The 9,637-nt window shown below is 31.4% G+C and overlaps 2 protein-coding genes across 4 annotated transcripts in view; both read left to right on the top strand.

Annotated features, from left to right (window-relative positions):
* LOC108913192 (ETS translocation variant 4) overlaps nt 1-2,663 on the top strand; it is a 55,540-nt gene extending 52,877 nt beyond the window's left edge. Inside the window, exon 9 of the mRNA XM_018718695.1 lies at nt 2,419-2,663. Within this exon, the coding sequence (XP_018574211.1) occupies nt 2,419-2,663 (245 nt within the window). The remainder of the gene's footprint in view (nt 1-2,418) is intronic.
* A 3,698-nt stretch (nt 2,664-6,361) lies between these two features.
* LOC108913283 lies at nt 6,362-7,731 on the top strand. 3 transcript variants are annotated; one of them, XM_023456033.1, is made up of 3 exons: nt 6,362-6,451; nt 6,501-6,956; nt 7,022-7,731. In XM_023456033.1, the coding sequence occupies exons 2-3, from the start codon at nt 6,503-6,505 to the stop codon at nt 7,024-7,026; spliced, it is 459 nt and encodes a 152-aa protein (XP_023311801.1). In that variant the 5' UTR covers nt 6,362-6,451; nt 6,501-6,502; the 3' UTR covers nt 7,027-7,731. The 3 variants fall into 3 exon arrangements, with proteins under 3 accessions (XP_023311801.1, XP_018574332.1, XP_023311798.1); XM_018718816.2 differs by having other exon boundaries at nt 6,501-7,731; XM_023456030.1 differs by having other exon boundaries at nt 6,417-6,440; nt 6,501-7,731.
* Nucleotides 7,732-9,637: the final 1,906 nt, after the last annotated feature.

Genomic DNA, 9,637 nt, shown 5'->3' with positions numbered 1-9,637 from the left:
TCCTCTTATTTCTCCCTTTCGCAATTGTAATATGAATAATTAATAGAAGGTGCCTATAATAAATTAAAATTACATGAATCACATCAAATTCCGCATTGATGCACTGCACTGCCAAGCGACTTGTCGACAACTAAAATTTATGACGTAGCCGACCAGAGCAACAGTGTGTAACGCCTTTTGCCCGCACGCGCATTTTTCAACTGGGCGTATACATTTCTACCACCTGTACGTTTAGTTCGACCAGACATGTATATGGGTATGGCTAAATGATTAATAGAAGGTGCCTATAAAAAATTAAAATTACCTAAATCACACCAAATTCCGCATTGCTGCACTGCACTGCTGGGCAATTTGTCAACCACTTGTCAAAAGCTGAGATTTATTACCCAGTGGCCCAATGCAGTTGTGTTAGATTTCGTTTGCCCTCGCTCGCATTCTTCAACTGGGCGTGTACATTTCTGCCACATCCACGTTTAGTTCGACCAGACCTGTATATGGGTATGGTTAAATAAATATGGGAACAAGTTTTTCAATTATTTCAATGCCGAGTTGCTGCGTCAGCGACCGAACCTGGTACATATCGTCAACGTTTTGGTTCTTCAATCGATATTGGAAAAACTACACAAGCTCCTATTTCTATCTTTACTGATTCTACATTATTGGACTTCTTGAAACCCAAGCCTCACGGCTTCCAGCTGAGGTGTGTCATAAGTGTACAAGTTGGGTTAGAAGTGGCAAGAAAATATTGAAATGTATAACTGCATTAAATATGCGTTCGTAGGAAGGTTCACGATTTTTATTGTACAAATGACATCCCAACATTACAGAAAGTTCAAGCTGCATTCACAGGAGACGACAGTCCCGAAAAGTTTTACTATAGTAGTTTTTAGCGACCGTGGCCTAAAATACGCAGCGTTATTTAAAACAAAATAGAAAAAGTATGCTAACAGAAATGAATGAAATTGTAGTATGACGAAAAGAGCATTTTAGGAATAAACTGTCATATAGCGAAAATGAAAATTTGCTATCACAATGAAACATGGAAAAATGAAGGACATACGGTCGCTAAGGTTTGGCAAATATCAACAGGATACGAGAAACACTTTTAGAAGGATTTTCTACGGGATTAAAAGCATCTTATGGGAAATTAACAGCGATTAATAATTACACATATCGGAAGTGAATTCGGATTTTGGATAGTGGTTTACATACAGTCGAGCATTTGAAGGATTGTATCTTTAACATCACATCGAACCTAGTGATTGCCATAGATAGATTGCCTTACAATAATCGGTGAAGAGAAAAATTTCCAACATCTGCATTGAGAAAAGGAAAAATCATGGAATAGATAAATGGAAAACAATACAAGGAAATGAAATAGCTAATGTTCACGGCATTACACTTCTTCAACTATCACTTTAAGCTCCATTGAACTATTCTGAACGAGTATGCAACGCTTATGTGGCGAATAATACAACTCATAAATTTGAAGATGTTAAACTAAACATGGAATAAATGCATTATGCACGTACAAAAAGAAGGACAAATATTTCAGGGTGTCAATACAAGAGTTGAAGTTGCAATAGAACCACTCATCATACGTTTAGATGACAGCAGTGATAGCGATAGTGATAGTGATAGTGATAGTGATAGTGATAGCGATAGTGATAGTGATAGTGATAGTGATAGTGATAGTGATAGTGATAGTGATAGTGATAGTGGTAGTAATCAGTAATTTTACTAATGGTTATAATAGTCGTTTCTGGTGTTATCTCAATTTTCGGTGGTATTTGTACTTTTGGTGGTTTTACTAATTTTGCGACGCCCTACTATTTATGTTTAATAAATATTTGGTTACAAAGAGTAGAAAGATACTAAAAAATAAAAGATTGACAATAATATTGACATTCATTTAAAATGTAGATACCGACAAAATTTAGTCTGACATTTTTAGGAACAATATATTTTTTACTGGAAGAAAGGTCGATCGATATCGTTAGGATTATTACCTGGTATGGAATTTAGTGAACATTTAGTATTTCTGAGAAACAAGAGATTTTTTTAGTGGCAAATAATATAATACACTAAAAAGAATATCTAATAAACACTGTAAGATTAAATATTAATTTTAGAGAACTTTAGGTACTATTTTTGACAAATCAGAGCATTATTTTACAACTTGAATTTTCATTGATCAAACCCAAAAAAATTGCCTCTTTAATTTAATAACATATTGTTGCTATGAGCGTCCGAGAAAGTTTGGGCAAGGATAAATAAAAAATATTAATATTTTTTATTCGAAGGTACCTTTGAACAGCCAGGCTTGATGCACCCTTGCACCCCTCTCTGGACACATATGCTTTATTTGCGTTTTTTTCCAAGTATAATCATATTTTAAAGATTTCTTTATATTTTTAGGGGAAAGATACGTCTATAAATTTGTTTGTGATCCCGAAGCGCTCTTTAATATGGCGTATGGAAACCATAACGATAACTCAGTCAAATCCCAGCTAGGAAATAGACCGGAAAACTTAAGTACAAAAACTGAATCACATCATCTAGCTTATACGGACATGCTCAATTTCTACAACTGCGGAATCGCCCATTCGTACCAACATCTACATCCTTACCTGCAAGACTCCAAACATACACGTTTTGCATAATTAACACTTAAAGAGTTTTAATGTAAAATACTGTGTTATTCTTTATGTTAAGGTGAGGTACCATTGGTGGAAATATTGTCTTTTTGTGTGAATAAAAAATAAATAAAGTTTATGCTCTGTGAGTTTACACAAATCCACATACTATTTTATTTTAAATTTTTTTAAATTTTACCTGTTTTCAACTAACTGGGTACAAAAAAGTTGGAAAACTGTTTATCCATTTATTTAAATAATTTTCTTTTTGCATCAAATCAAAAGCATTTTAATTTTTGTTATATGTACAGGGTGATTCACTATATTTTGACCCCCCTTTAACTTTTTTGTTTTGAGAGTTATAAAAAAATGTGAAACATAAAAGTTGCACGAGTTTTTATGAATTTTTCGAAAATGATAGTAGAAAAACAAATGAAGTCCAAACAATATGGCCGCGGATGTTAACTTTGTTAAGTTAAATAGAACACCCTGTATAGTTTTACATATTTGAATAGAACGTTCTTTGTCGAGTATAGTCATGTAGGGTTTGTTGGGTCCATCGCTTACAATAATCGAGATACTATTTAAAATCGAAAAGAAGGTTTTTTATTAAGAAAATAAGACATCTTGTAATTGTTAAACCTTTTTCAGGCATTTCTGCCTTTTTCCAATTACGTAAGGATTTACAGATTTAGTTATAATATATTTTGACAGATCAGACATTGATATGGTGCAAAATGCGTATAGGTATTTTAACTAAATCTCACTAATTAGGCCGTGAGATGCCTAATTACTCATGGACAATGTTGTATGGTAGGCCGTGACAGTGACAGGTAATGTCATGACAACATTGTTATTGTTTGACAGTTTGTATTATTATTTAATTAAAATGGGTTACACAGAAGTAGAAAATTGAAATATTATAGGAATTAAAATATAGAGCAAAGTTCTTCTCCATACTCTCTTTTAATTCTAAATAATTTTCTGTGTAACTTATTTTAATTAAATAATAATACATACTATCAATCAATAACAATGTTGTCAAGACATTACTACCTGTCACTGTCACGACCTACCATATAATGTCCATGAGTAATTAGACCTCTCACGGCCTAATTAGTGAGATTTCGTTACATTACGTATACGCATTTTGGACCGTATCAATGTGCGATATATCAAAATATATTATAACTAAATCTGTAAATCCTTGATGATTGAAATGCCTGAAAGAGGTCTAACAATTACAAGATGTATTATTTTCTTAATAAAAAACCTTCTTTTCGTTTTTAAAAGTATCTTGCTTATTGTTACAGATGGATCCAACAAACCCTATATGGCTATGCTCGACAGGGAACGTTATATCCAAATATGTAAAAATGTACAGGGTGTTCCATTTAACTTAACAAAGTTAACATCCGCGGCTATTTCGTTTGGACTTCATTTGTTTTTCTACTATCATTTTCAAAAAATTCATAAAAAATCGTGCAACTTTTATATTTAACATTTTTTTTATCTCTTAAAACAAAAAAGTTAAAGGGGGGTCAAAATATAGTGAATCACCTGTACATTCAAAACAAATAAAATTAACAAACATGTTGAAAGTAATAAAATTAAATAAAATGTAAATTGATTTTTGTATTAAGGATATCTACAAAGTTTTATTGAGGAGAATCCAATGGCGTACGAGATATTTTTTCTATAACTTTCGGTTTTTCAATTATAAAACTAACTTATTTTATTAATAGAATGTCCCATATATTTTACAATTTTTGAAATATGCGTAAAATTTCTTTTAAATGACATTTACACAAAACATTCCTTTCAAGACATAAAAAACTATGAGTTTGTTATATCTAAAAAATTGAAATATTATCACAAACGAAAAAGTTTTTGACCGTCATAAAAAACAACCAAAGTTAAAGAACATCATGTATGGTCTTAAACGAATCAAAATATCTATCTTCAACTTTTCTCGAGAAAGTCGGGCCCGTGATGTCTAAACGACTTTTTTTCAAGAAATAGAAGAAATCTCCCACAAGTGTCGAATTTGGCCCAACCTGTACTCTATGGTACATAAAGTAAACTAGAATAAAAAATCCTGACCTGAAAGTGGCTATTAAAACGCTATTTACCAGTAAAAATAGATTGTTACTTCCTATAACAATTACATTTTATCACGATTTTTACAATTTCCTAATTTTCTACTCTGCAGTCGGTAGAAAGTAAAAGAAACTAACATAACAATATCAATAATAACCTTGGAAATTGAACAAATTGTGTTTTATAGCGATTTCCTTTGAGAAAACTGGTGCACACTGAGTGCACCATTGACGTTCCATTGGTCAAGTCGGTGCAAATTTTCAAATTCCATTGGAATACTAGAGCAACAGTTCTTGCTCTGAGTGCATATTATTTCGCACGATGTCTTGGAGCTGGTGCCGGTGTCAGTGCAAGAAAAAATGGCGGTAAATATGGACAAAGTTGTTGCTCCATTATTATCGTTTTTATCAAGTAGTAGTATTGATGATGATAAAATATATGTTATACCAGTTATACGCAAACAACTGCCAAAACTGGAAGGATTCATTGAAAATGTCATCTACAAACTTAAATAAGTGATCAGTTTTGTCTACAGGAATACACAATGTAACTTCCTCGTCGTTTATTTTAAATTTCAAATTTAATTCTTGATTCATTGTAACTACCCTCTTTGAAAAACTTCAACTGGTCAACTGTTACTTTGACTGAATAAAAATCAAAACATAAACATAACCTATAATGTCAGAAACCCACGCAAAAATTGTCATTCCATTGAGATTGCACCAGAGCATATTTCTCATACAACCAGTAGAGTGTCAGTGCTGCCCGAGTGCAACCCCAGTTTTCCCCAATGGAAATCGCTATCAGAGCAAGAACTGTTGCTCTAGTTTTCCCTACACAAACAATAAGGCCGCTCGCAAACACGGCCACTTGGGCTAGAAGCAACCACTAGTATTCGCTACAGGTGGCCGCCACGCGCTTCTAATTTTTTAACCAGTGGCCGCCACTTTTCATGAATTTTCTATCCAGTATCGTCTCTAGTCAGTTTCGGATATAAACACATCTACGTCTATAATNATCAGGGTTGCCACTAGGTCGACACGAAATTACTGACGAAACTTGATTGCATTCCTGACATTTCCTGGCAAAACTTAATTATATTATTACTTGCAATTCCTGGCAATTTAATAGTTTAATCTATTATTTTGGTGATTATTACCTTTGTCTTAACCGTCGTATCCCGTCAGTGTATAAATAGCTATCACTATCACTCTGTAACCTGTAATATTAAACATTAAACAAGGATCGCTGCCGAGTGCCAAGTGTGACAAAATATAATAGTAAAGAAGCATGATACATCGTCATCTAGCGGTGATATCGTGAATCGAAATTCTTAAAACTGATTAAAGTAATCTCTGTGCTCTGTGATGCTTATTTATGATCTTTTAATAACAAATGCAATAATGCAAATGTTGGGGGTTATTTGCAAATCGACATCCCTGAAAATGTTGCTCCCCTGGCAAATTTCTGACGTTAAGTCAATCCTGGCAAATTTACTGGCAGGACTCTTTATTCCTGGCAAATGCCAGTAATTACTGGCAAAACGGCAACCCTGTTCATAATTGCAATTGTCAAAATTTATTCTACAAAATCTTTGTGGCGACATCTATTGACTCTTTCCCCAACTTGTATATCCATCTCAAGTCACGTGGTTTCCAGTTTCCCCATATTTTCAAGTATAAGTTCTCGGGCCCTGTCCCAATTGTGAGGTTACGGTAACATTTTAAAAATTGTTATGGAAATATATTTATTTGTAAATTGTAGAAATGACCGCAAAGAAACGATGGCTAAATAAAATTTATCACGATTCTCAAGATTTTCCTAAAAGTACTCAATCAGATATATCATGGAGCAGTTCAGAATCTGATGAAGAAACGCGTATGAAGAAGTGCAAGGTGGAAAGTGCAAAAGATAGATGGATTACATCCAATATAAAACACAATCAGAAGACTTTTCCTGTAAAAATGAGAAATGATATGTGGCAGTCATCAAATTGTTACCAATCGGATGCTATAAATGTTTGGGATTTAAATAACTCAGCACCGAAAGTTATTCATACACCAAACGCAACTTGTAGCAAAACAAGTAAAATTGACACATCGTTACGTCAGAATTGTGAATCTCCTATAATTACTAACATGAAGGTAGAAGAATTGTCACCTGTGATTGTACAAACTCGATATGATTTCAACATAACTAAACAGGCTTCTCCCATTCTAGGTAATAAAATGCATGTATTAAAAAAAAATCGTTCCAATTATAAAACAAGGCGTATTGTCAAACAGGATGAATCTTCTCCAGATTTATTTGAAATGCCGTCTACACAAATCATAGAATCTGATTCCCCTGAACTGAAAAATGATTTGTCTTTATTTGAACCTGATACTTTATTACCAACTGAACGTATAGATCCATTTCCTAGTCAACATAGCTCACAAATAATTAATTCAAATACTGAAAGTTCACCAGGAAAAGACATATCTTTGTACCACCAACCTGCTCCTAAGAAGAAACGCTATAAAAAAGGGGGATTAGCATCACTTTTACAAAAAACGTTACATCTTCAAAGAACAAGAATTTCCATTTGGCATCATGAAATGTACACAAAAAAGATTGATAATATTATTAGCTTTGAACAAGGAAAGGTTATCGTTTTTGTAGTTAAAAATAAATGGAAGGAGTATGGAAATAACCTATTGGATTGCCACTCAATTGATTTATTACCAATGGAAGATAGTTCAGAGTTACCTACTGAAAATAATTTTATAGTCATTGTAGGTTTTAGCGCTAATCTAAACTTTACTTTGAAAACAAATAAGCAATACAAATTATTTCCTCCATATAGTGTAAAAACTGTCAACTACAAGTCCCTGGAAGTTTCTTGTTACTTTAATGTAACTAAATTAGTGCCTTTGAAAGATCTGTGACATGTTTTATACCTACGCAGGTAACTATTAAAATATTTTATTTAATGTTTATATTATGTATGTATTATTAAGAGAAAAGTTAAATATATTTTGTCTAAAAAGCTATCCTTTTCATTTTTCTAAAATATGTATTGAATTTTCTTTAGTGTAAAAGGTATACAAGGTGTAACTTAATATCTTCACCAAATTTATATATAAATTATAAACAATTTTTTTGTAATTTGGAGTCACATCCTTTAATCAAAATTAACAAAAAATTTTAAAGACCTATCAAAAGTAAGTTTTGAATATCTGCTAAGCCAGATGAAAAAATTACAAGTTTCTAAAAATAAAGGTGTGTATTTTTTCATAGGTAACCGTCCCATAAAAATAATATCAAATTTATTTCTTTTCAAAAATAATATATTAAAAAAATTTACTCTGCAAATTTTTATAAAAACAATTTCCAAAAAAATGTATAGAATAATACTTTTGTTCATTTGAAGTTTTTATGTACTTATATTTAATTTAAAAACAAACACACCCTGCAGAAGTTTAGCAGTTACATCATACACCTTAAAATAAATTGTCTTAATGAATTAATTAACGAATCAAAATAATCTATATTTCATAGAAACGTTTATACATTCTTTTTTTGAGCTATCGTTTTAAAGTGAATCAAGAAACTTGAAAAATAAAATTATGGCAGTAAATGAAAATACATGTGTCCATAATATATATATTTATTAAATAACTAAAAGCCAACAAAAAAGTAAAATATCTTCCCAAAATTTAAGTACAACATACAAAATATTGCTATACATTATATATGTTAAGACATTCTTAGTATGTATATCCATTTATATAACATTTAATTCGGTAAATATTTATTTTATTACAACAAACATTAACACATATTTGGTTCATATAGGTATTTATTTTTAATTTTGATTGTCAACAACACTTTAATTGGAAATTTGTGAAGAATTCTATAGTTTCTATTGAAGTAAATTTAAATTGTAACTTAAGGAATTTATCTTTTCTAAAAGACTACATCATAAATGCAGATATTATCTGCAACTGTAAGTGAACATAACATATTAAAGTGATTCGTTAGAGGAGTTTGTTGTTCAAAATTGGAAAACTAGATAGGTAGGTACCTACTTTATAAATTGTAGATTCAGGGTAATAGGTACATTACATAGGGCACAGAGATAGAGTAGAGCTTTAGGGGTAACATACATTGAAGTGATAAGCAAAGTTTGTAGAAAGTCGAAAGGAATTGAGGCAAAATCAAAAAAAGCTTTAAAATTGAGCCCCAGCTTACTTCTTATTGCAATTTTTTTATTTAAATACATATAATGTGGCAATTATATTCATTGGATTATTAATTACATATAATTTCTAATAAATTCCTAATATATCAGCATGACCTGTAAACAATATTTGGTTCCATAACAAACCACAATAGAGAAACATGTTTTATACAACTTGTTTAATTTCTTTGTTTGCTCTATTACTTAAAAATCTTGTTTATGTATCATTTTTTATATGTTACAGCATATTTTAATTCCTAATTTTAGAGGCCCTGCACTAAACAAACTTAACTTTAAGCAATACAATTTTAGCATTAGTTTTTCAAATATTAGTAACACCTATCCCCAAAACTAAGTGATATAATGTTGTGATTTCCAACCATTTCGCATTTCGTTATAGGCATGTGTTACCTAGTACGTAGAATGGAAAAATATTTTATTTTTTAAATTCGTTAACTGGATATCAGAGCCAAATTCAACCTACTGTGATTAAACAAAATGAGTTTGTCCCAAACAGAAAGAAGAACCTCACTTATAATTCACCATAAATTGTATTTGTTCTATTTCATTCCAGATATTTAAAAAAAAACTAATTAAAGAGAAACTATATAACTTGAAAAAATATTAACATCATAGCGATGAGACATGTGAGACCTGAAATTTGCTTAAGAGTGGCATT

Source organism: Anoplophora glabripennis, unplaced genomic scaffold (genome assembly GCF_000390285.2).
Source record: "Anoplophora glabripennis isolate ALB-LARVAE unplaced genomic scaffold, Agla_2.0 scaffold37, whole genome shotgun sequence".
Taxonomy (NCBI): Eukaryota; Metazoa; Arthropoda; class Insecta; order Coleoptera; family Cerambycidae; genus Anoplophora; species Anoplophora glabripennis.
The sequence above is the reverse complement of the archived record's forward strand: the minus strand, read 5'-3'. Positions and strand labels throughout refer to the sequence as shown.